General features: G+C 45.2%; 1 protein-coding gene across 1 annotated transcript in view; it reads right to left on the bottom strand.

Annotated features, from left to right (window-relative positions):
- The window catches only part of cttnbp2 (cortactin binding protein 2), a 90,600-nt gene that overhangs the window by 29,283 nt on the left and 34,817 nt on the right, over positions 1-26,500 (bottom strand). The window contains 4 exon segments of the mRNA XM_078283170.1: positions 1,274-1,373; positions 4,991-5,305; positions 8,524-9,958; positions 16,312-16,542. Of these exon segments, the coding sequence (XP_078139296.1) occupies positions 1,274-1,373; positions 4,991-5,305; positions 8,524-9,958; positions 16,312-16,542 (2,081 nt within the window).

Below are 26,500 nucleotides of genomic sequence, written 5' to 3'. Positions count from 1 at the left end.
TCTATATCTTTCTATCTATGCATACACTCATACACTGTACATACAAACACACACACACACTCACACCCACTTAACATGACACATATGCACGCACACATGCACACATCCAAATACACACAGCTGGAGAAAGAAAGAAGAGGAGGAAAAGGGGGCTTAATACACAACTGCGCACACACACACACACACACACACACACTCAAACTCAGAGCAGCACCTGTTCAGAGACAAGGGAAGACATCAATCACCCCCCCCCCCCCCCCCCCCCCCCCCCCCCCCCCCACCCCACCATGAGCGAGGCAGGAGCGACTCCAGCCCAGCGACAGACCGGGTCATCTGAGGAAAACTGAGCCTGAGCCACTAAAAACCACAGTTAACCCCACAAAATAACCTGGGTGTGTGAGTGTGTGTGTGTGTGTGAGTGTGTGTGTGTGTGTGCATGTGTGTGTGTGTCAGCATGCCTTTTGGATATCCCCGCTCTATTAATAACGCTGTGATCAGATATTACAACACTGCACATTCCTCAGCTGGTCCTGGGCATCGCTCTTTTGGCGATCGCGCACACACACACACACACACACACACACACACACCTCTATGGCAGAAAGACCTTCTCTGGCCTTAAAGACGAAGGCTCGGTTTGGGATTCACCCGGTCGATATATCAGGATCAATATAACTAATCAGAAGTGGCGGTGTGTGCAGCGCAGGAACAAGAGACAGACGTTCGCCTCTTCTTCAGAGTTAATAATTAATAATCCGAGCTGCGGCGGGGTGCGTGGGGCAGGAATAACACTGCCGAGCAGCAGAAATGGAAGTCGACGCTGTCCACCGGCAGAAATGGCAGCCGCCCAATGTTAGTCCTGCTTAATTTAGCCGGGGGAAATCACCCCACAGAGCTTTGGATCGGCTTCGCAAAACACCGCAGAGCCAGTTTCAGCCTGACAGCCCGCGGTCCGCCACAGAGCCGCTGACCCGCCGGAGCGGTCGGTCCAAACCGGCGCGCCGACGGTGCCAGGCTGGAGCCGCGCCGGACGCCGCGGTCCCGTTTCACACATGGCAGAGATCCGGCTGCGCTCGTCTCTTAGCGCGCCGCATGGGACCGCCGGGGCTGCACCGCCAGATCAACACACACGAAACACTGCCCTGATATCAGAAGCAGCATCTTTTACTGTGATTATGGCCACAAGGGAGATGCAAGAGAGTGTGTGTGTGTGTGTGTGTGTTGGTGGGTGGGGGGGGGTCACAGTAGGAGAGGAGGTTGTGTATCAGCTCACCTGCTGTGGCCGTTGGCGGCAGCAAAGTGTAAAGGCGTGAATCCGTTTTCATCCGAAACATCAGCAGACGAACCGTAAGACAGCAGCAGCTTCACACACTCTGAAAGAGAGAGGGAGAGATGATTATGAACTGTAATACTCTGTACCACAAAACTTAAAGCAATAAAAACTGGCTCTCAAATAGTATCCGGATCTCTAACAATAGCCGGGCAATGTTGCATGTATGTGTAAATACAGGCTAGTCCCCAATAAAAGCCGGTTAAAATATTATAGCAGAAAGGAGTCTAAATTCATGCAATATTTATGGACTAAAATATCATTAAAATTGCTTAAAGTGGCACATGCTGACATCTTGTTGCCTTGGATACAGGTAGTGGTGCAAAAGCCTTGAAATTCATGAAGAAACATAACTGCACTGCTTGGATCGCTATACAGCGTTATTATAACTCCTGATAACTTTTTTGATTCACTTTTGTGGCACTGGGCAGTTTCTGTTTTATTCTGTTTGATGCAGCCAGTATGTTCTGGTAGCCTACTGGTGTGTTACCAATAATAAATCACATTTTTTGATAAAGTCATTTGTTTTGCGGGACTATTTCGGCAAGATATTCATTCATTTGTAGCAGTAGTAATAGTAGTAGTAGTGGTAGTATGTCACATATGTCACAGTTGCTTATCCAGTACTATTTTTATCCTTCAGGTGTTTTCTTCAGGTAATTGTATGAATTTGAGCAGCACAATTCTTTCCAGAATAGTTTTAAATTTGATGACTTTAAGGCATCCTGGGTACTGAGGAGCTGCAACAGGAAAAACTGGCATGTCTCTAAAAAAGCTCTTTTTTAAACTCTTGTTTTTGAGGTAAATAAATCCCCGACAATAATTGGACATTTTAATCAAATAATCATCTCAATGCATAAACTGATGTTATTTTTTTGATGGCTTTTTAAAATTTGTATTTATTGAATACAGTCAATGAACTGAAACTGAGGGGGTTGGAGGAGTGGATGAAGAGAAGGAACAACAGTAGGGGAAGCAAAAGACAAAGAAACATATTGGTGAAAGAAGGGCTAATAAGTGTGTGTGTGTGTGTGTGTGTGTGTGTGTGTGTGTGTGTGTGTCCTCTCTGTTGGCCCACCTATAAGCAGGAGGTCCAGCTGTCCTTCAGCTGCATTAGTCGTGTTCATGGATCAACGCTCCCTGACTGACAGAGTGTTACTAAACATCTCAGCAGGGAAGCACATCTTGATAGACCAGTGGGGTGTGTGAGTGTGTGTGTGTGTGTGTGTGTGTGTGTGTGCATGTGTAAGTGTGTGTGGAAGTCTATGAGTGTAGTGTGTGTGCGCATGTGGGACTGTGCATGCATGTGTGAGTGAGTTAAACACACAGTTTAAAATTGTCAGTGCATGCATGTGTGTGCATTACATTACTCTGTATGTGAACGTGTGTGTGTGTGTGTGTGTGTGTGTGTGTGTGTGTGTGTGTGTGTGTGAGAGAGAGAGAGATTGCGTATATATGAGTGTGTGTGTGTGTGTGTGTGTGTGTGTGTGTGTGTGTGTGTGTGTGTGTGTGAGAGACTGTGTATATGACTGTGTGTCTGGTGTATGTGTACATTGTCAGTGTGTGAAAGTTTGGGCGTGTATGTGTGCACAAATTAGTGTGTGTGTGTGTGTGTGTGTGTGTCTCAGCTGAATGAGCATATAGACGACATCCATCCTGAGGTCACAGCCTTGAGAAGACAATCCATCTCCATTCTCTATTTAATGGCAGCCAACATAATGGGATCAGCTACAGCTCACACAATTACAGGCTTTATACAACAGTACATGTAGTGTGTTAAACAGCTCCAGATCTGTGTTCTCCTGTATCTACATACACACGCAACACCCGGCCTCGCCTCACCTATCAGGACCGTCGTGTCATGTGTCAACGCATTCTATGCAGAAGTTTTCCAGATAGTAGCTAACAGTGTGAACAGGGGAAACCACTGGCACTGCTGGATAAAGTGAACACAGCAATCTTATGAGTGAAAGGGGCTTTACTGCAGATGCACATGTAACACAGCTAGCTGCCTGGAGCGTTTACTCCTTTAGATCGGCTCCTTCACACCTTCGAGTCTGTGCCAACAAACTGAAGGGAGACACAGTTCGAAACGTAGCTTCGATAATCAGATGGAAATATAAAAGTCAGCTAATGTTGCAATGCAATTAGCTTATACTAGATTGCAAGACATTAATGTAGAGCTGCAACGATTAATCGATTAGTTGTCAACTATTAAATTAATCGCCAACTATTTTGATAATCGATTAATCGGTTTGAGTAATTTTTTAAGAAAAATAAGTCAAAATTCTCTGATTCCAGCTTCTTAAATGTGAATATTTTCTGGTTTCTTTACTCCTCTATGACAGTAAACTGAATATCTTTGGGTTGTGGACAAAACAAGACATTTGAGGACGTCATCTTGGGCTTTGGGAAACACTGATCGACATTTTTCACCATTTTCTGACATTTTATAGACCAAACAACTAATCGATTAATCGAGAAAATAATCGACAGATTAATCGACAATGAAAATAATCGTTAGTTGCAGCCCTACATTAATGCCTGAAAAACATTTTGATACTTGGCCTTTTAAATGAAACATGAACAAGTGATCAACACCTCGCCCTCCCTGACCACCTGAAACTCTTAGATTTCCTCAGTCTGTGGCCTTCAGGTGACCAAGCCCATTTCTCCAACTTCTAGGCAATGGTCCTTCCCAAACATTAGTGAGCAAGTTTTGTGCTGCACTCTACTCACACTACACCTACTATGGTTATGGTACAGGATCAGTACCATGCTGTACCCATACTGGGCCGGGCACCAGCAGCACCCTTTGGTTTCCATTGGATTACTGAACTAGTGTGTACAAATTCATTTCATTTCTCTACCAGCACACTTCAGGTGCACCTGTACCAAACCAACCAGTGTACAAAATATACCGGGACAACACACCAATATGGGTTTGGCACTTTTGCAGCAGAATACCATATCTCTCATACTCATGCAATCATCAATCCATTCTCAAACCTCTGTTTATTTGTGGTACTATACACCTCTTCTTTAAACTATCAACCAGCACAAATCAATACAAGCCTCTAGGCATTCCTTGAACAATCCTTTCTAAAATCAATCAACCAGCCAACCAACCACTGACCAGTCCATTCCCACTGGGACCAACCATGCTACAAAATTAAACATTAATGGTACTCTTAGGTGCTTTGGACAGAAGAAATGACCTGATGTTAATGAGTCCAAAAACATGCAGGTGAATTGAAGACTCAAACTGTGTAGTATGATATATGAGTTATATGATCTAGTATATGATGTAGTATCAGGATATATATATGTATGATGTAGTATGTATATGACCTAGTATAGGATGTACTGTATATGATGTGTATGTATATGTATGATGTAGTATATGACATGCATGGTATGTAAAGCCCTTTGAGACTTGACTATGATAAAGGGCTATATAAATAAAGAAGATAATAAACAAGACAATTTTAACCAAACACTAAAATACCCAACTTTATACTGATCTTATCTGACCTCATCAAGGCTATGCTGTCTTGTTATTCCAGTTTTTCAATCCAATCCAGCAGTGCATTCACTTCTACCTCATGTCAACCTACTGACCGGCATTTATTGATCTAATGGGAAGGCGCTGTCAGGTACCTGTGTGTCCGTTCTGAGCAGCAGCAAACAAGGCAGAGGGTTGGTTGTGGTGGAGGTGGTGGTGGTGGTGGTGGTCTTGGTCAAGATGACTGGGCTTGTTCTCCATGGGGGTGGTGGTGGTGGTGGTGGTGGTGGGGGTGGTAGAGGTGGTGTTGGTGGTAGAGGTGGTGTTGGTGGTCGGGTCTGGTTGGTTAAGCAGCATTGACAATAAAGTGACATTTCCCTGGGAAGCAGCTTGGAGGAGCAGGGGGCGCCCGCCGTCCAGGGCAGCAGGCCCACCGCCGCTTAGAGAGGAGACTACGGAGGGACACCAGCCTGCAGGGGGGGAGGAGGAGCAGGAACAGCAAGGGTTAAACAAGGAGCAGGAAGAGGAGGAGGAGGAGGAGGAGGAGGAGGAGGAACCTTCTAGAACTGCTGGAGGAGCAAGGGATGGAAGGAGGCGGACGGGTTGGGGGGGGGGAGGAGGAGAGAGAGCACACCTGAGTTCCACACAGCACCGTCTGTCTGAGCAGCAGGACACGAGCAAGATGGCTGACTTAGTTGTACAAATATTTCTCAGAGGCAGAGCTGCTCTGGAGGCAGAAATAATCTGATTGGTCATAATAAACCTGAATGGGCGGAGCCAAAGAACCACAGTTTGTCTGAGTGCAACAGGCAACACGTAGAAGGAATTCTGGTTAAAATATAAATAAAATGGAAATGGAAATTATTACTGTGTTCATTCATTCATGGCCATGTTGCCAACTGGTACATTAATATAGCTAGAATGTTTTTTTTCAGTCAGTAGCAACAGCACTGGGCTTCATAATATGTTTTCACAGGGCTTCAGTCGAACGTTACTTAGCCAGGCAATTTGTTTTTTTTTTGGCTTCATTGAGGTTTAACTCAACCAATCAGATTATTTCTGCCCCCGGAGCAGCTCTGCCTCAGAGAAATGGTTGTACAGTTAAAACTTCAATCTGCAGCAAGATTAAGGCTGGGGATGGAAAAACAACACCTCTCGGCACCGTACCAATTTTTGGGATCTGTATTGATTTTAAGGCATCAAAAGATACAGAAAAGCTTCAAAATGTTGGATTCTTAAAATAAGAACTCTTTGTTTTCTTCTTGTTTAATGGAAATTTGCTCTTGGGAAATCACCTGAGCACAGCGTGATTCTATATAGTGGGCTTTCAGTGGATCAGAAGTGGTATTGAATCTGTGTCAGAACAGAACAGCTGTCTGGATCAAAACATCCAACAATACCTAGCCATAAGCAAGAAATACCTCATTGTATTATATATTAAAAACTAGATTTTTTAAGATTTCAAGGAAGATCATTTGGGCAAAAACAAGGTGACATACAGTATTTGTTACCTTAAAATTTTTGAACTTCTTGAATATGCATGACATTTCCAGGCCTGGAAAATACAACTATTAAATTCACAGGCTTCTCCAGATTCCCCCAGACTGTATGAACCCTCCAATAAAGTGACAGTAACTTGGTGGACAGGTGGAGCGTGGTGGAGCTCAGGTGCAGCTGGACCACAGAGTCTGTCATCCCATCAGATAACAGCTCAGTCATCCATTCATCAAACATCTTCATACGGCATACTGATATAAATGCTTCAACCCCGTCCATGCACATCCACACACAGTTTAGTCGGTTACTGTTACAATTACTTGGCAGTGTGAATGGTTAAGCACAAACAACAGACATGAAACAAAACGTAAAGTGAAGAAGAACAGAATAGAGACCTACCTTACTAAACCCGACAACCTAGCTAAAACTACTATCTAACCCATTTTTACTCTACTGAGAAGCATCATGCTAACGGCTACAGATGGTGTGTGAGGTGGGCGAACAAGAGGCTGCTGTTAGATCTGAGCGAAGCCGAGGTTTCATTTGGCTGTTCGGGAGCTGAGCAGGTTAAAAGTGAGCAGTTTGGAGCAGACAGAGTGCAACCTTGTCTCAGAAACCGAGGAAAGCGACACAAAGGAGAGGGAAGAGAAAGAGTAGCGGAGCATCTCAAGGACATGGATAAAGACAGCCGTTACGGTCACGCTTTCCAAAATGTCTGTCTGTGTTATGGCGGGCCAATAGCAGAGGTAAAAAGAGCGGCGACAGACTGGCTATAGCTCGCTCTTCAGAGGAGAGAACAAACATAACTGGCTGCTAGGAGATGAGGTTTGGAGAAGGTGATAAGTCTGTCTAGGAAGTGGCAGAATTTCACCCAACTACTCTGAGAACATGGCTTCATCAGATTCTTAAGTAGAAGATGCTGCAATCATATGCAATGATATCTGAAAGGTCGGCAACACTGGCGTAAACATCACTTGTGTGCAGTGAAAAAAAAAATCTTATTGACATTAAGACTCAGGTTGCATCTGACCGCCAAAACATCCAAAACAACAGCTGCTGTACCATGTTTTTATTGATGGCCACATCAGAAGATCTGTAGCTTTTTCCTTTACAGATCAGTAATGATATATGACCATCAATAACAATATGGTATAACCATACCAATCTGTGGGATCTGTATTGATTTTTAGGCATCAAAAAGGTACTGAAAAGCTTCAAAAAGTCGTCTTTTTTTGTTTTTGGGGTTTTTCCCTGTGTTCATTCCTGTGTTCTTCTTGTTTTGTATAGTTCTTGGCAGATCACCTAGCCAGGTTTTATGAATAGATGCACCAGCTATATATTCTTCAGTCAGGTTAAATCTGCATGCCAAAAGCAGGACTTTCAAAAATGCAAATTGTTCAAACACATTTCCATCCAACAACAGCGATAGTAATCATACTTTACATTGTAACCAATATATGGCACTGCAAGCACATAACAGAGTAAACATAAATACTGACATTCATATCAAAGCACCAAACTATATACAGAGTGCCGTCGATGACACGGGAAGCCCAGCGGACAGTGGGAGGGGTTAATGGAAGGGGAAACAGGAAGAGTGCAGGAAGTGGATGAATGGCCGCGGCATGCTATTGGAGTGTGGAAGAGGGAGGGGAGGAGAGAGCAGCCTCTGGCATCAGCTTCAGAGAGGAGAGGGGTTACTGGTAGGGAAGCCTACACAGCCATCTGAATACAGGAGAGGGGAAACGGACGGTTTTGCCTCAATTAACCCTGGAGCGCTCCTAATGTGGGACAGCTAGCCATCAGTCTCTTAGCAACAGTCAAGCACATGTTTACGACATGTTGTCCATGTCCGCTGTTGATACTGATACCGACAGGAATAACGTGACAACATGGGAGACGACAGGCGCCAAGAGGGAGGACATATTAAGGGCAGAGAAAGAAAGATGAGGAGAGAGAGAGAGAGAGAGAGAGAGACATCGGATCCTAAGTGGTAATTTAGAGTTGAGGGAGAGAGTCAGTGAGATAAACTGAATTGACCCGTGTGCTATTCTGCTCTGCATTCCTGTGGTTAGACCAGGTTCCCTACGACCTGAGCGCTACGCTAGGCTAGGCTAGCGCTGTGGAAAGACAGTGGAGCGAAGAGAGGAGCAGTGGAACCGGAGTTAGAGGGAGCACGGAGCCCCTTTACCTGATGCTGTTGCCAGGGGGCTGCTGCCTGCTGGGGCACGGGGGCTACGGGAGGATGGAGCACTAGCGGAGGAGGAGGTGGAGGTGGAGGGGGGGTTTATGGAGGGGCTACTGACAGCGGCGACGGGACCGATGACGGGGGGGCACTCTGCGCATGCTGCCGGCTGCCGCCGAGGCCCCCGGCCGGACCCCGGGGAGGGGGAGGGGGGGCAGGCACCCACCTGAGAGGCCGTCAGGGCTGGGACCAGGTCCAGGGCGGGTTTGGGCGGCAGCTGGGGCGTGGCCGGTTTTAGCCCCGCCCCCGGGGAGCGGCTGCCGTCCCCCACCACTTTGATGGGCGGGTGAGGAGGGGAGGGGGTCTGGGACAGCCCGGGCTTTTTGGGCGGGATGGGGGGCGGGTTTCCCCGGTCGATCCTGGCCACCGTGGGCGACTTGAGGCCAATGGGGTGGCTCAGGCGGCCGGGGAAAGGGCCTCCCTCTGAGGCGGAGTGGGGCAGGCCCGGACGCAGCGGCCCGCCCCCTGCTGGAGGGCTGGTGAAGCGCGAGAGGACCTGCGTGACGGTGTGGCGCGCCTGCTGCTTGGCGGCAAAGTTGTCACGGTTGGTGGGGGAGAGGTCTCGGGCCGGAGGACTCTGGGAGGCCGTGCCGTTTTGGTCCTGTTCCTGGAACTTGTAGCGGGCGGCCTGGACGCGCGGGCTGACCCCGCTGGGCAGGCCGTGGGGCGCCTGGCCCTCCGAGCCGTTCTCTGTCTGAGTCAGTCCTCCTGAACTGCTGTGGACGATCCCCCGGCCGGCCGACTTGGGCAGGCTCAGGCCCACGTAGTTGGCGGGGGTGGGTTTGACGGAGATGGTGACGGGGTTCTTCTTGGTACCCTCCGCCTCGGCGGGGGGCAGGTCTGTTTGGCAAGACGCCGTCCGAGAGCTGACGGGCTCCGTGGCCACGGCGACAGAGGTCAGGGCTTTAGGTTTGGGCGGTGCGCTGGCGGCGGGAGCGGGTTCCGCTCCGGCAGCAGCAGCGGGTTGGCCGACGGCGGCGCCGTCCTTCCCGTCGGCCCGTTCAGTCCTGAGCTGCTCCACCTGCCGCCGCAGGCTCTGGCTCTCGGCCTCCTCGCGGCCCAGCTTGGCGCGCAGCTGCTCCCGCTCCGTGTCGAACTCCGACAGCTGCTTCTCCATCTTGGCCTCCATCTGCTGGCTGCGCTGGCGCTCGGTGCCCAGCTCCTCCTGCAGCCGGCCGGAGGCGCGGTTCTCCTCGTCCAGGCGAGCCTGCAGCTCGTCGAAGCGCTGCGACTCCTCCACCACCCGCGTGGCCAGCTGCTTGCACTCGCGCACCAGCATCATGACGATGTGCTTGTTCTTCTCGCGCTCGTCTTTCAACTGCGCCGTCAGCTTGCGGTGCTCCTGCTCCAGACTCTGGAGCTGCAGCTTCTCCATCTCCAGCTGGGGGAAAAAACATGACAGAGTCAGTGGAGAGACGCATCAATACAAGCAAACACATAACATCTGGACAAGAAGAACAAAGAACATGGTTTTAGGTATCAGAGCAGCGCTTGGTAGATCTGACCAGACACAGCCTAAACATCACACGCTTGCAAGAACAGGTATCGGGTGTCGGACTGTATTCAGTTACAGAATTTTGCCCAGGTTTGAGCACAAACACACTTCAGCTATACCTCTTCTCATACACAGGTCACCTGCAATCAATCAAAATAGCATCAGCACACACACGCTCCTCGCACCTCACATGTATGTGAAACACCTGAAACATCATGCGCACATTTTTCACATACATGTGTCGCAACACTCATGCCAACGTCTCACCGGCAGAACATCTGTGGTTCACCGCCAGTCTTCTGCACCACATGCATGCATCACGTGCATCACATGCTTCTCTAAAATATCATCACCTATACAACCCCTCCCCCCCTCCAAATCACACCATCTCCAACATCTTCATTCACCACTTGCACTGAAAATGCTCCTGTTTTAAGAGAAAATTAAGATGAAATGATAGATGAAATGACTTGAGATGGATATTTTCTGCAGTGCATAGAGCTTAGAAAGTGGAGCTGATACAACTGTGTTGTAAACAGAGAAATATTAAGCTATAAAAACACTATTTCAGCATTGTCTCTATTTGGTAATCAGATAGAAAATGGGTCTATTTGCATTCTGAGATAGCGCGACCATCCATCTTCGAATCCTGACTCCTGAGTCATTAGTCATCAAGCTAAAATGAGCCGGAATAATTCTCTCTAGAGGACAGACAAGACACATTAGACAGACGAGACTGACAGACAGACAAAACAGCTAGATTAAATTGATTTATGAGATAGATGGATAGACAGATAGACAGACACTTTATTAATCTATGGGGTGACTTGGGGAAAGGGGGAGGATCTGGTTCATCTATTCACAGAGCGTGTCGGTTGAATTTTGATGACTCGTCAAGCCTCGGTCTCTATATCTGGAGCGTTGCGGCTATTGTTAGCTCAGCGCCCGCAGCACAGAGGGTAGCGGGGCTTAACCGGGGCTCGCCACCCAATTGCCAGGGCCCCGACACTCTAATGAGACTTAAACAATACCTGCCAACCCCCTACCACCCCCCCCCCCGCCCTACTGCTGCCCCAAACGAGCCTCCCTCCCCCACCACTTCCCCCGTTACAACCCATCAGGGAGTACGGCTGAGGAGGAGCTGGGGTTTATAAGTGTGTGTGTGTGTGTGTGTGTGTGTGGTTGGGGTGGGGTGGGGGGTGCGCCAAGGGAACGCCAGTTGTTACTCAAAAGGAGGTGCTACTTCTAGCTGCTAATTGGCTGTGGATCATGTCTGTTGTAAGTCAGCCTAATGCCTCTCAAAGAACAGATTTAGATTTAGGGATGCTGTAAAGGTGATGACACACTGTAGATGGGTGATGCTCCTGAAAAAAAGTGAGATACAGGAACGAAACTCTACGCAACCGTTTCCTGCCAAGAAGATGTTCCTATGTGATCAAAGTGTGGCAAAGGCCACTGCTGATGGCAGTATAATCCAGCTGCACTGCTGCAGAAAGTATGCATGCAGGCTCTTTTTCAGCTCCACCCTGCTTCACATTCATACAGCTCTGCACAGTCACACTGGGAGCTGCCCAGTACAACCACAGTCTCCTGCTGCTGGCCACCGAGCAAGCAGCAGCAGTTAGGTGCTCAAAGGTACCTTGAAAGTAACGGCTGAGGGAGGGGGGAGTGTTTCTCATTCACTCTTCTGACCCACGTTCTCCTATCCAGTCTGGGATTTGAACAGAGTAGATTCATCTCGTATTTAAAATAAAAATAAAAGAGGTTTTGATTTCTGCCAGCTGCTGATGCTCTCAGTTGTTCGCTTACCTAATATCCTGGAGATTTATATGATTTATTAATATTTGCTGTACCAGTTTTCTAACAGTCATCCTTATGAATACTCATTTTACTAACATCTATGGAGTGAAATAATTCATAGTATTCCCATGATGTCACATGCATTTCCTATGTGGTGCTTTACCATAGACACACCTCATTGGCTGTGGCTGTCATTAGATTAGAATTACCTGTTAATTTATTACAATCATCTATTATTTTCCAACCAAGATGGCCATGTGTTGGAATAACAGAATGCTATGAATAGAGAAATTAAACTGCAACTCATTTTGCTGGGGACCCCTTGACAGCGCCTGAAGCTCCTCCGATGGTCCCTGGACCAGACTTTGGGACCCGCTGCTTTAGGCTACCTCTGCCCCAATGAAGTACTTCCTGAAAACCTATTCTAAAAAGCTGCAGCAGCAAAGCTAATAAAGAACTGTGTGGGACTGAAGTGCCAGCGAGAATTGGGGGAAACTAAAACAAGGTAGTTAGACAGTGTGGAGAACAGCAGAGAGGAGGAGGGAGGGAGGGAGGAGAGGAGGGAGGGAGGGAGGGAGGCGGCCTGAGGACTATTTTAAGAAAGAGAAATTTCAGCAGCGGCGGTCGTGACCTCGCTTTCAAAACGCAGCCTTGCAACAGAACTACGGCACTGTGTTTACCCACAAAACGCAGCAAAAAACAGCATTTCTTCATCATTGTTGTGTGTATTGTTGCAGAGGGGAGACCTTCCTCTCGTACTTCATGACTGATTCATGGGACAGTTGGGGGGGTGGGGGGTCTTCATTATGCCCATACACCGATCCAGAGCGTGTTAGGTACAACTGAGTTCTTTCAGCTTGCCTAAGACCTCATGGATAATTCAACAGCTTACTCACAGGAGGATGACAAGTGTGGAAACGGAAGGATAAAGATAGAACAGAAAACCCGGGTGAAATTCGCTCTACCCAGCAACCAGGAGATCCCAGAGAGCGGGCCGGGCCGGGCCTGCGTCGGCGTCTGTCAGCAGTGTCTTGTTGGCTTGTTGTTTTTGCCGTTTGTCATTTCAAAAACATCAGGAGATTCCACGTCTCCCGGCCGTGACGCTGTCGGGATCGCACCCCGCCGCTGACGGTTTAGGTTCAGCCGTGCGATCAGCGGTGACGCGGCGTTTATTCTGGGAGAAAGAGGGTGAACCGTCGTTATGAGGCGACTTCCGACGGGAGCGCTGGAGACGAGCGGGTTTTGGGGTGAAATGATTTGTTGAGTTGGAATAAAGGTGAACAAAGGTATAACATATGGCTTAATGCTTCAGTTAGCTTCTGGATAAGAGACACATCCGTACTGCGTCCCCCACGCATGATGCAGGCACTCATTTCATCACGTGCCATCCAAGCAGGGCTGGGCGATACAGACAAAATTTATATCGCGGTAATCATAAGAAATGATATTTTGAGATAGTGTGGGACACTGTGTCTGTCAAACATAATCTCAGGTTTTCTCAGACACCAGTGGTCTGATTTTTGACAAGTTATCTAAAAGTTGTCCAACTATATTAATTAAAATCTCTTACAAAATGAGATCTGAAAAAAACTAGGGAATATTTGAAAATGATTTGTTTTATTGTACTTAATATTATCATGATTACTTAACTTGTGATCTTGTATGTTAGCATATATTGTTAGTATTGTTGCAGATGTGTACACACACACACACACACACACACACACACACACACACACACACACACACACACGCGCATAAACACACACACAGCCCCATTGTCTATTGGACTTGCTTCCCTGTCACAACTTCCTCCTCCTCCCTCTACCTCCCTCCTTCCATCCCTCCTCCTCATCTGGACGCTCTGTACTGTGTGTGTGTGTGTGTGTGTGTGTGTGTGTGTGTGTCTGCACAGGTTTCATTTGGCTCGCAGCTACAGCACCTCCGTTATCATTACAGGGTTCAGGGACAGGACAGGAAACACGCTGGTCAACACACACACACACACACACACATATAGAGTATTTTCTTTATTATCCACCCACATGCATTCTGCCAGCCTCTCATCCAGACACTTTCACACATTCATACCCCTCATCACAGTGGGAGAGAGAGAGAGAGAGAGAGAGAGAGAGAGAGAGAGAGAGAGAGAGAGAGAGAGAGAGAGAGAGAGAGAGAGAGAGAGAGAGGGGGAGGAAGAAATGATTATAAATCTCTCATGTACCTCTAAGAAAACGAGACAGAAACACTGAGTGAGCCTGTGAGGGAGAAAGAGAAATGTGAGAGAAGCAAAGCGTGAAAATGTGATAGAAAGAGAGAGAGAACGAAAGAGAGAGAGAGAGAGAGAGAGAGAGAGAGAGAGAGAGAGAGAGAGAGAGAGAGAGAGAGAGAGAGAGAGAGAGAGAAATAGGACAGGGCCATAGCAGACATCTGGCTGCCCAGTTAATCAGGGCCACATAATCCTAAAGAGACCTGGGACACACACACACACAGTGTCGTGCATTAGATTCACACACAACAAACACACTCTTCCACATTCAAAGTAGGAATAACAAAGACAAAGAAGATCATTTAAACAAGCACAATCTGGTTTTGAACAAAAGATACTCTCCTCCACACAGGCTTTTTTTTACTAATGAAAATATTAAATGTCTTATTACTTTTATTTACTCTTATTTAATCAGTGAAATCACACTGAATCACAGCCGCCAAACTGAAGTCAATTATATAAAGACAGGGTCATAAATTACTGCTTTTGAAAAATATGACTGATCTTTGTTTCTATTGGATGTGCTGATCACCGACAGGTCAAAGTTGTCCCATCTGTTTATTCAGCTCTACACTACTGAACATGACCCATTAACATTCATCAGTCATGAATAAAAGCAAAAGAGTGAATGCTTATGAGAGCTGAAAAGAAGTAGCAGAAGCAGGACTGGGCAGTTAACGCAGTGTATGATCATATATGCAATTTTAGTTTCCGCAATTAAGGAATTGTGGGTATTAAGTATTTTAATTTCATTTGGCCCGTCCGCTGTAGTTGAAAATGTTGATATACGATGCCAAAAGTGGAGCTAAATAATTTTGATCCTCAAATTATTGAGACTAATAATTGGGATAAATAATCATGATTACAATATCTAGCATTATAATCAGGATCATCATTTCAGCAATAATCATACAGCCTTTGGCAAAAGGTTGAGAATTAATTAAGCTATTTTCAAACATGTTAATTGTCAGCAGCTCTCCAATCTGTTCTTCAAAATGGTGGACTGGCATGAGACAGCAGCAGGTACAGAGCCAAAGTCAGTAAGAAATGTGTCTCCTGTCCCAGCAAAAGCATTACTAGCAGAGAAGTGGACTGCACTGTACATCATTTAATAGCATTTATGGGTACAATCTGAAAGCTAAACCCTAGTCATGACCTCTGACCTTTACAAACACAAAAAGCAGTGGCTGCTGTTTGCCTTTATAGGGCAGAAATAGACGCTTTTGGGTTGGGAGCTGGATATACTGAGAGTCCGGCCAAATTCCACCACAAAGCAGAGTGAGAACGCACACATCTCAAATCTAAACCAGGTGCGGGACAGAAAAACAAAGCACTGAACAAAAGTAGAGTCTGCACACTGAGAGCTGCTCTGCTCCCGTGGTGTTATGGATTTATTAGAGGAACAGTTCAGCCCAAAATGAAGCTGTAGCAAGGTGTAAACAGAATCGGCCTTTTTTTCTTGTTTTGGTTGCCGTACAGCATAAGAGGAAGAAGTTATTCCTCTCCATGTCTCAGCCTTTTGGACACACAGTGCAATCGTTTGGCAACAAAACACTTGGATTATGCTGCGTGAGTTGAGCGAGCGTCCAATATGGCATGTATAGTGGTTGTTTTAATACAGTCTTTATCCCTGTGGTACACACCATATCCTATGATCTTTATTTCATTTTATGGTATGTTATTGCTTCCATCTTATGTCTTACTTTGTGTTCTATGTGTTTTAAGTGTTTTACGTCTTGTGGTTCATTTTTACCATTCTTTGTCCCTCTCTGTCTGTTTTAAGTCAGCCTGCCAAAGCAAATCCCAATCAACCATGTTGAGATCGCGATTAAGTCTTGAACTTGAACTTGTTTAGAGAAATGTGATGGTCTTTTTATGTCCTTTTTGGACCGCGAGACAATCCGCCCATGTTCACTTCAATAGTCTGGCAGAAGACTGAGATGGACTCGGAGTTTCCACTGACATGGAGGTGAGAAGATCATGACAGAATTTTCATTTTGGGGTGAACCGTCCCATTAACACCAATACATGTGTGACGTTTCAAGCACATGCTCTTCATCAGACTAAAGACAATTTAGTTTGACTTCTCTTTCAGTGTTCGCACTGTTGTTCCGTTCCAAACCCAACAGCCCCCCCCTCCCCTCCTCCCCCCCTCCCCCCCGGTGCCTACCCTCTTCTGGCGGCTCTCGGCGGCGGCCAGCTGGCCCGACATGCGCTCCTGCATCTTCCTGCAATGGGCCATGACGGCCTCCAGGACGGAGATGGGGCTGGAGCCCAGGGGCCGCCGCTCCTTGTCGGCCCCGGGGACGCCGCACTCGAAGTCCCTCTGCAGCGCCAGGAAGGGGTCGGTCAGGCTGTAGTGGCCGTAGCGCTCCTGGAGAAACACCTCCTTCCTTCGCGCCTGGAGACAGAGAAAGAAGAGGAGCAGGAAATATTATTCACAGTGTTCACTATGTGTCAGATGAATGGAGCAAGTGCATAAAAATGTTGATTTCAATGTAGAATGTTACCATCTTATATATATATATTTATTAGAGCTGAACAAATGATCGAAAAAACACCCGCCAATGCTTTTTTAGCAGCGGAATTGGAAGTCCCAACTGTCGGACTTTCTCACAAACACATGAACGCAGCATAATAACTATGAAAAAATGAAAATTGTCTAATTGCAGAATCACCAAGGGCAATGTGTCCACCAAATTTCAGCCAAACCTGTTTTCTGAGAGATCTTCCAAACAAACACAAACAGACAAGACTGAAAACATACTCTCTAAATAATAAGGTTCACCTGCCAGACTGGCCAGTAACTTTTTTCAGTTGATAATATTTGAAAGGCTCAGTTATATAAAAGCCTTTGCCCATTCTCAAACTTTTTCCCTGCTGACCACCGTACACTCTCTCTGACTCTGAGCCAATCACATCACAGCAAAACAGCCCACAGCAGCAGTGTCTAAACTTCTGCAAACTATTCCTCCTGTTTCTCAGCTGCCTGCATAAGTTAATGTTAGTTGAAACTTAACATTGTTCCCATATGGCAGCACACAGCAGGTGTGAGGCCAGAGGAAGGTTTGAATTAAATCTCTAAAACTGCTCTTGTCCCTTTATTGACATTCATACAGTACCAGATTACACACTCGAAACAGCACTGAAAACGAGTCAGTGATATTTCTATGATTAATATATAATTAATTTGGCCGGCCCTTGGAAAGTGAGCCAAAAATGAAACTTTTGGACACTGGTTTGATACCACAATGACACCCTCGCTCCCCCCCAACCCTCCTTTCCTCTACCATCCCAGCCAGGCTTCTTTATAGGTGCTCACCCTAAATACCAAGTGCGATAGTTGCATCAGATCCTGTGGATTAGTACATGGAATAAAGCCGCTGTAAAGTTCGCCTAAATTTTACCCAAATTGTTGCCTGAAGTAGGAGCTGGCACCGGTCAGCCCAGTGAGCCTGAATCCAGTTCAGCAACATTAGCCTTGTCGAAACGGCACTTAATCATTCTGACCGCGACCAGATGACCGCTCACAGTGATCCCATGGTCAAATAATATCCCACCAAAAACCCACTTGGCTGCAGCCGAGCCGCGGCTCACAGACCAAACCCCTGACCATAATGAGCGGTGGTAACAGAGCTTAATGACGCAGAATAAGCAGAAACCTCCTGCTCCATATTCCACACACACACACACACACACACACACACACACACAGGAGAACAGCAGAGAGGAGAGAAGGAGAGGACGATATAAATATTTTCACGATTCACTACGTTAATGCATCACAATAATATCACAGACTAAAGCTGGCTTGCAAGCTACTGAAAAGTGCCGCCAAAATAAAAACCATACCACTGTTTCCCTTAGACTGGTATCTTTTTTGGCAGCCGCCTGGTGCATTAACAGCCGTCTGAGTAAATTTTAGGTATATTCATTTTGGTTGCTGTCAACACTGGTGTTCAAACCAGGTGTTTTTCCATCGATATAGTTCTCATAAAACCAAAATTGAATGCTGTCAAGCACTGAACTTGTCTCTGAACTGCAACAAGCATAATTAATTGCATGCTGTGTCATTGACTATAAAAAACTGCATAGAGACAAACTTTGAAATGTAGCCTTAATGTTGCTCAGTGAGTTAAGTGCTAGCAACAAACTGAAACTTTGAAACCAACTTTGAAACGTAGCCCTGCTGTTTTTTTTTTTAATGCTGCAGCCGTAGCGTCATTAGGCAATACTGTCTAATTCCAAAAATAGTCGCAAAAATATAATACTGCTCGCCAAGTGAAATGTCAGTGTACTCCTCCACTGCCAGAGCAAGCTGCAAACCTGTGGGAAACACTGCATACAGTACACCGTTTCCATTTTAAATGTTATAAAATTTGAGTCCATTAAAAAAAGTTAAAGAATAAAGTTAAAGAGAGTTAAAGAATAACTTCAAAGTAAGGTTTCAGACCCATCTTCTGAATACTGACTCTCTAATAAAGCCCTGAAGTGTGAGCAGACCACGAATCGCTGGTCAAGGCCAAACATCAGCCTGCTGCTTTCTCACCGAGTGTCAAGTACAGGTGTGGAAATAACGCTTTCAGAAAAAAAAAAGAAGTCTGGATTCATATTTGCAACCGGCAGAGTGTCGGCGAGGGAGGAATATTTTATTACCGGGCGAGAGACATTTAAATCAAACGTGGAGGCGAGAGAAAGAGAGAGAAAGTGAGAGTGTGAGCAGACAACAGACACAAAGAGCAACGGTAGGAAGTTCCTGCGAGATGCTTTGCCAAAGAAGGAGATGGAGTTCGGAGAGTCACTTACGCTCTCTCTCACACACACACACACACACACACACACACACACACACACACACACAGCTCAGAGCATGGAGATTGATGGTGAATCCCAAGAAGACAGAGGCAGCTCTCATTACTGATGGTTGACTGTGAGCAGGCCAACATAAACACACCACGAGAGAAAGGTGTGTGTGTGTGTGTGTGTGTGTGTGTGTCTGGTATGAGAGAGACACAGAGACAATAGACAGAAAGAGAGACAGAGAAAATGAACAGGAAGATGTGGATGAAAAAAGCAAGGTGAGGAAAGATTGAAGAGAGAGAAAGAGAATTAAATTGAGAAGCTGAATCCCTGCAATATGAGTTTTCGCAAAACCCTTGATACAGGGGATTTCTCTTTTTTCTCTCTCTCTCACACACACACACACACACACCTATATCTTCCATAAAGGACTATCGGCACCAGAAGTCACCTGAGAAACACTAGAAACTACTGTTCTATATTAGAAACTACAGTCAACAGATACCTTCACTAATCCAACAGTGGATAGTGAACTTTCATTTCTCAGGCTATTATGAACAGAAAGACTAAGTTGAAATGCGGCAGGAAACCGTCAAGAGGGAATCCTCCGGAAAGCTCTGCAGTAAATACACAGGAGCGACTCAGCGGCATCTTCAAACCGCCCTCTCCCTCCCAGGATCCTCCTCTAAATATTTACCCAGCAGCAGCAGGGAGCGGTGCGCCTCTCCATCAGCCGGCCGGCCTGCGGCTCAGGGCCACTGTAGGACCGGCAGTATGGATTATTACACTGGGCTTTGGTTTTTGGTTGTTAGATTACGTTCCTACTATGGGAAAAGACTCTGCAGAGGAGAAAAGGATGAAACATTTGAAAAGCTACGGTGTTCCCATTAAATACCAGCGCTCATCATTTAGATTCTGTTATCCAAATCATCTCCGTTTCATCTTTTTTTTATGTTTCTTCCTTTCTTTTTCGTTTTGAGGTGACGTTTTTAAAAGGATTTTTTGATCTCAGCTACATCAATTAAAATTTTTCTGCTTTTTTTTTAATCAATGTATTTTTTTGTGGTGTTTTTAATAATTTCACTTTCTTGTTTCATCACTGTGCCAATAAAATAAGCTAAACTCAACCTTCCAACAAATACCTCAAGTCCTCCTCCAGTATTGTCACAGCACTGAACCCCTGACCTTTGCAGGACTTACTATTGATTGCTTGTGGGGTTAGATTGATAAATCGGGCCGAGGCTGGCCTTTTATTAAAGATCAGACAGGACAGTCAGTGCTGTCCACCTCAGATAGGATGGAGGTTCCTATGGGAACACAGCAACAGAAAAACATCCTGGAAAAACTGCAATGCAATTTTATTTTCACATGTTATTTATTCATTTAATTGTTTGTAAATTAATTCTTCATTTAAAGGCCTAATGTATCCCAGCGGCTCACTGAATCGCTGGGATGGAGAGTTTTAGTGTCCCGTGATGCTCTAAATACTGTTTGAGAAGAACATTCTGGAGGAAACACTGAATACTTGCAATTAATTTATTGGCATGAAAATGGTCACATTTAAGGATATTGAATATTGGCACAATCTAGGAAAAGAATTCTACTGTTGTACTCATTGAAAGTCAATCTGAATAAAAGCAACACCCGAACGCCTAAAATGTAAATGCAACTAAACTGATGAATATTGAATACTGACAAAGTTCTTTTCAGCTTGTTCCTGACCCTTGTTGATTACAAACTCACACTAATCAGCGCTGAAGTATCAGACACAGGCTTCAACAATGCAATCACACCATTTAGCATTCATCATTCAAACAGGATGCCTCCCTTTAAACAGAAGCTCTTCACCATCTTTACATTCAACATCCAGACTCAATACCGTAAGGCTGCAACTAACGATTATTTTCATTGTTGATTAATCTGTCGATTATTTTCTTGATTAATCGATTAGTTGTTTGGTCTATAAAATGTCAGAAAATGGTGAAAAATGTCGATCAGTGTTTCCCAAAGCCCAAGATGACGTCCTCAAATGTCTTGTTTTGTCCACAACCCAAAGATATTCAGTTTACTGTCATAGAGGAGTAAAGAAACCAGAAAATATTCACATTTAAGAAGCTGGAATCAGAGAATTTTGACTTATTTTTCTTAAAAAATTACTCAAACCAATTAATTGATAATCAAAATAGTTGGCGATTAATTTAATAGTTGACAACTAATCGATTAATCGTTGCAGCTCTACAATACTGTACACAACACTGCTCAAACACACAGCTGGGAAATGCTGGAAGTACAGTATATATGTAGAGTGACAAGGAAAGATCACTCTTATAAAATATACTGTCTATATATTGTCCTAAGTATAGCTTATTCTGTCTTTTTTCCACTGTAAGGTCCTGTTGTTCCTGTACCATGTGCATCAATATGTACTGTGAAATGTCAATATGTCTCTGCAGCAATGTCACCAAGACAAATTCTTCTACATTTATTGTTATCAAAGCAATTCTGATAATGAAATGTGTACAAGAAAGCCTTTTCCCCATTCAGCTGTGCACGTTTCTCTTCCTGTTTGGAGCTGTGGAGGGAGCGGATCGGTTGTCGATATTTCCTGGTGGGCGGGGTCGGGCTCAAGGGTCGTCCGGGTCGGGGCCGATGGAGCGAAATCCTCTGAGATCTCATCAGCCGTCACACCCTGAGCCCCCCCGAGGCCCTATTGATCCTATTGATCCTCTATAGGTTGAAAAGCTACAGTACAGACTGGGGTTCGACCGATATGGGCTTTTGAAGGCCGATATCAATGTTTCTGGACTGACATTACTGACTTTAAAAGAAGAATTAATTTAGTCATTTTCATTCATTTTGCTCATTTTGCTACTCTGTCATCAATTGATAAAACACATTAGTAATTCAACCTATATCCAGTTGATGAAAGCTTTTAAATTCGCTGTTCTAAACACCCGATGTCTCTTTCCTGGGAAAAATCCTTCGTTCTTCGTTCAGCAACAGCGGTTTATTTGGAATAAACAGAAGAAGAAGAGGAATGGGTAGTTAGCATGAGCAGCGATAGCCGCCATGGCTGAACAGACAAAGAAAAGAGAAACTCAAACTGCATCGACAGAAAATCCAAGCTCCGCCCACACTGCTTGATTGACAGGTGATCTCTGGGGAAGCACCAAAGATGGAGAGAAAATATTTTAAAAACACAGATCTATCACTTTTTTTGGTTTTACTGAAGTGCTACGCTGTTCTTAAGATTATTTAATATATTTCTGATGTTTTTGTTGGGAGGACAGATCAGATTCAGGAGTCAGGAGATTCAAACTCACGATGTTCCAATTACCGTGAAGCGTATCCTCTTGAGGCTCAGGGACGCGCCGGCAATCAGCGTTTAATAAAGTTTTAATAAAATGTTTACCTGCTCGTTTGGTGGGGGGTAAAATCAGGGTATTTACGAGGGGAGCAACAGTAACTCTATAGTATTTACATGGCGGCGGTCGAGCACTCTGAGTAAGACCTCAGTATTATTAGCATCAACCTTTACAGGCATGCTGCACTCAGTGGGTGAGAGGGTTCAGGGAACGCAGCCAGAGAGAGAGAGAGAGAGAGGGGGGGGGGGGGGGGACAGAAAGAGAGAGTTTACAATTTTCTTAGCAGAGAAACAGAGAGGGATCACTGGAAGAGGGGATGGGAGCAAGAGGGAGACAGATGAGAGAGAGAGAGTGGGAGAAATGAGAAAAGACGCGAGGAAAGACAGCAGCAAGAAATAAAGTATGAGAGATGAGAGCAATAAGGGAGAGAGAGAGAGAGAGAGAGAGAGAGAGAGAGAGAGAGAGAGAGAGAGAGAGAGAGAGAGAGAGAGAGAGAGAGAGAGAGAAGAGAGAGAGAGAGAGAGAGAGGTGAAGCAGAAGAAAGCCCAGCAACAGAGGAGAGAAAGTTACAGAGGGCACTCCTCCAAACTTCACATGTTGGAGGAAGGAGCAGCATGTATTCAAGGGTCTCATTTCATTCTCTATTCATGGCTGTGTGAATATTACATCAGTGGCGGGCCGCCAATCTATCCCTGATGCAAAAATCAATATGCCTAAAGGCTGCAGTTCTGCATAGAGAGTCTGAGTCTGAAATGCACAGAGGGATGAACGCTCCTGCACAGTGCATGGCTTCAGCAGAGGTGGGTAGTAAAAATACTTTATTGTACTTAAGTAAGATTTCTTAAGTACATTAACAAAGTATTTTTACTTTGTTACAAGCGTTCAAGTATCTGTACTTTGCTCAAGTTTTTCTTTCACTTAAGACTTTTTACTTTAACTCACTACATCTCAAAAGAAAAATCGATACTTTCTACTCGCTACATTTTCAAAACAGACTTGTGAATCATCAACATATTGATTGATTGATTTGATTTCGCATCAGACAGCTTCCATCCTGGAAGCAGCTGATCAAGAGCCAAATGTGATTGGCTGCTTGGTCAGCAAAGCGACACCAAAAAGGAGGGAAAGGGATGGAGAGAGAAGCAACAGGAAGAAGAGAGAAGCAACAAGAGAGAGAGAGTTAACGTTAGTGAATTCAGCTGCAGACTCTTTCTCATCTGGGATTCAGAGGAACGCTCAACAGAAAACCAGTTCAGAACATTAGAAATGACTTTTTTAGAGAACTACTTTTATACTCTAAGTAAATTTAAGATCATGTTCTTTTAAACTTTGACTTTAGTAAAGGATTCGAAATGGTACTTCTACCAGAGTACATTTTTAGATGAGTATTTGCACGTTTACTTGTGTACTTCTACCACCTCTGGGCTTTAGACACGACTTGATGCTCTAGTGGTTGATGCTGGAGATGTTGTTCGGTTCGATGTCCAACAGCAGAAGCCCAGTGGTTACAGAAGTAGCTGCAAATTTTGGGCAACTAGTGGGAAAGTGAATGACCAATGACCAAGGCCCTGGAGCAAGGCACCTCACCCCCAACTGTCCCAGTGGAGCAGCCCAGTGTCCAACAGCAGAAGACTGTGGTTGCACTGGTGTGAATGTGTGCAACTGCATCAATGTGAGGCGCTGCGATTGCTAGAAAAAAGACTACGCACGCTCAATCAGCCTTCCCTGGATACATGAAAGTTAAAATAATAAAGAAAAAGGATGAGAAAAGGAAGCTTCATCCTAATGCGGTGTTGGAACGTGTCCCTCAGGATCGCACACAGGAAGCATAAAAGGGGTCGTAACGCGATCCGCTCAGCTCCTGCACTCAGTCTAATAGAATTAAGACTTCACCTCTAGGTGTCTCGTTCCTAACGGACACCTTTCCGTGACTCGCACCTCGCCAGCGGTCCCCAGCCTCTCTGCCAGGGAGCGGCTGTTAATGATGAGTGCTTTCAAGAGTCAGAAACACTTTACAACACTACAAGGTACAGTAATCTGTCTTGGTGACAGACTGAAAACTCATGTAGTGATGTGTGTGTACATACTGGCACACATGCTGTAAGGACAGACCTAACAAAGGGTATCTGTGGGTTTCAGAAAGATGCATTTAAGACTTTTTTAATGCTACTTGGAACTGAATTTAAGACCAATTCATACTGAATGCATAGCATATTAGAGACATCTTGATATTGGGTCACAGCCCCTTTTACACAATCCACATCTCAACTGTCTTCAAGTTCAAAAAATCTCTAACTCGTCTGCTTGTCTTTACCCTTCATCTCCTCCTTTGTGGCTGGTATAGATTTAATTCAGGGAAAACAATAAGGGATAACGGCTTTTACCTGGATTCACCTCATCAGTGGAACCTCATCACTGGAAAGAGGAAGTGTCCCTGATATTTTGTACATTCAGTGTAAAAGACAAAACAAAGCCAGCCTATTTCTGACTGAACACGGCTGATGAATGGGAGTTGACAAAGACAGACAGCCAACAGACATCAAAACCCCTGAGCAACAGTTAATACTAAGCTTTCCAAGTCAATGGGATAGCACTGATAACTTGTTACAATAAAGCACAGTCCTGTCACTTTGCTTGATGCTTTTTCTTGTTAAGTGTGATATTGAAGGAGTATCAAAATTTTAGATATTAAATGGTATCAGAATCAGAATCAGAAATACTTTATTGATCCCCGAGGGGAAATTGGGTAGTATTGGGTTATCCAGGCCAAAATTGTGGTATAATGACAACATTATAAGACACACCATTGTATGGCGAAAAAATAAGCCCTCTAATAACTGTATTAAAGATATTTTAATATTTTAAGGCCTTCATTTGGATTATTTTAAGACTTTTTCAGCCTTGTCCGATGTCCTGTAACATTTACTCTAGGGATGCACCGATACCGATACTGGTATCGGTGCCGATACCAGGCTAAAATGGAATATCGGTATCGGAGATTTTACCCAAGACTAAAATCTGATACCGAAAGCCATGAGTAACATGTAAGAAATAAAAGCAAACTGTCTTGATTTTATGCATTTGTGGCACATAGAAGCCTGTATTTCTCAAACAGTGGGGAATACAAAGATTTTATCTCAATAATTTTGTCCATTGACCCCAAACTAAGGAAGTAAGCCTGCACTGTTCAGTAAAAGTAATGGATCGGATCGGTACTCAGTATCGGCCGATACTTAAACTTTCATACTCGTAATCGGTATCGGCATTGAAAAAGTGGCATCGGTGCATCCCTAATTTACTCTCACAATGAGACACGGACATACAAAAAATGGCAGACTACATAATCGCTCTCCATTCAGCGTTCGATCACTATATGCAATCATGCAACATCACTCCACGTGGCACGCAGCAGGTTGCAGCTGTGGAGGAGAGATAGATCCAGCAGTGCAACAGAACAACATACCATGAGGTAGCAGTACTGAGTAGGATGGAAACGCCTGAAGTAATTACGGATGCTTGTGGAGCTCGGACACAGTTCCTGAAGCCGAAGTGGTCTAGTGTACTAAGACTAGTGTTTCCTGCCGGGGGGGGGGGGGGGGCTTTTAATCAACACTTCCTGTCAGCCGCTGCGCTGCCGGTTACGACTGCGCCGAGGCTCGCCGCGATGATGGACGCGTCAATATATCGACCCGTCTTCCTCCTCCTCCTCCTCCTCCTCCTCCCGTTTCAGCCGCAGAGGGCTGGAGTCAGGACGGCGTGGCTTTCAGCTGCAGCCCGCCAACAGTCAGTCTGCAAGCAGCTCGTTTGTTTGTCATGTTCAAGTCTCGGTGGACGCTCTCATCCAGAGAGATTTACGATGAGACAGCAGGGTTCAGTGCCTTGCTCAAGAACTCTTTGACACACATAGGAATATATAATCTTATTCTGTTTATTCTGTGTATTTTGTTTCTGTTCCACCATGTTAGCAACAGTTAATATGCGTTTGCCCACTCTTGTCCAGGTAGGAGCCTTTCCCAAGGTTTCTTCCATTTCGTTTCCTAATGAAGCTTTCTTGAGAGTTTGTCCTTGCTCTCATTGGATGTCTAAGGTTGGGGATGTGTACAAATAAACGTGACCCATTGCAGAATACTTGTATTATGTGCTTATCTGCTGCTTGTCTTGGCCTTATCTCCCTTGATCTTAAATGGGACTAAC

This window comes from Centroberyx gerrardi, chromosome 4, assembly GCF_048128805.1.
Source record: "Centroberyx gerrardi isolate f3 chromosome 4, fCenGer3.hap1.cur.20231027, whole genome shotgun sequence".
Classification (NCBI taxonomy): Eukaryota; Metazoa; Chordata; class Actinopteri; order Beryciformes; family Berycidae; genus Centroberyx; species Centroberyx gerrardi.
The sequence above is the reverse complement of the archived record's forward strand: the minus strand, read 5'-3'. Positions and strand labels throughout refer to the sequence as shown.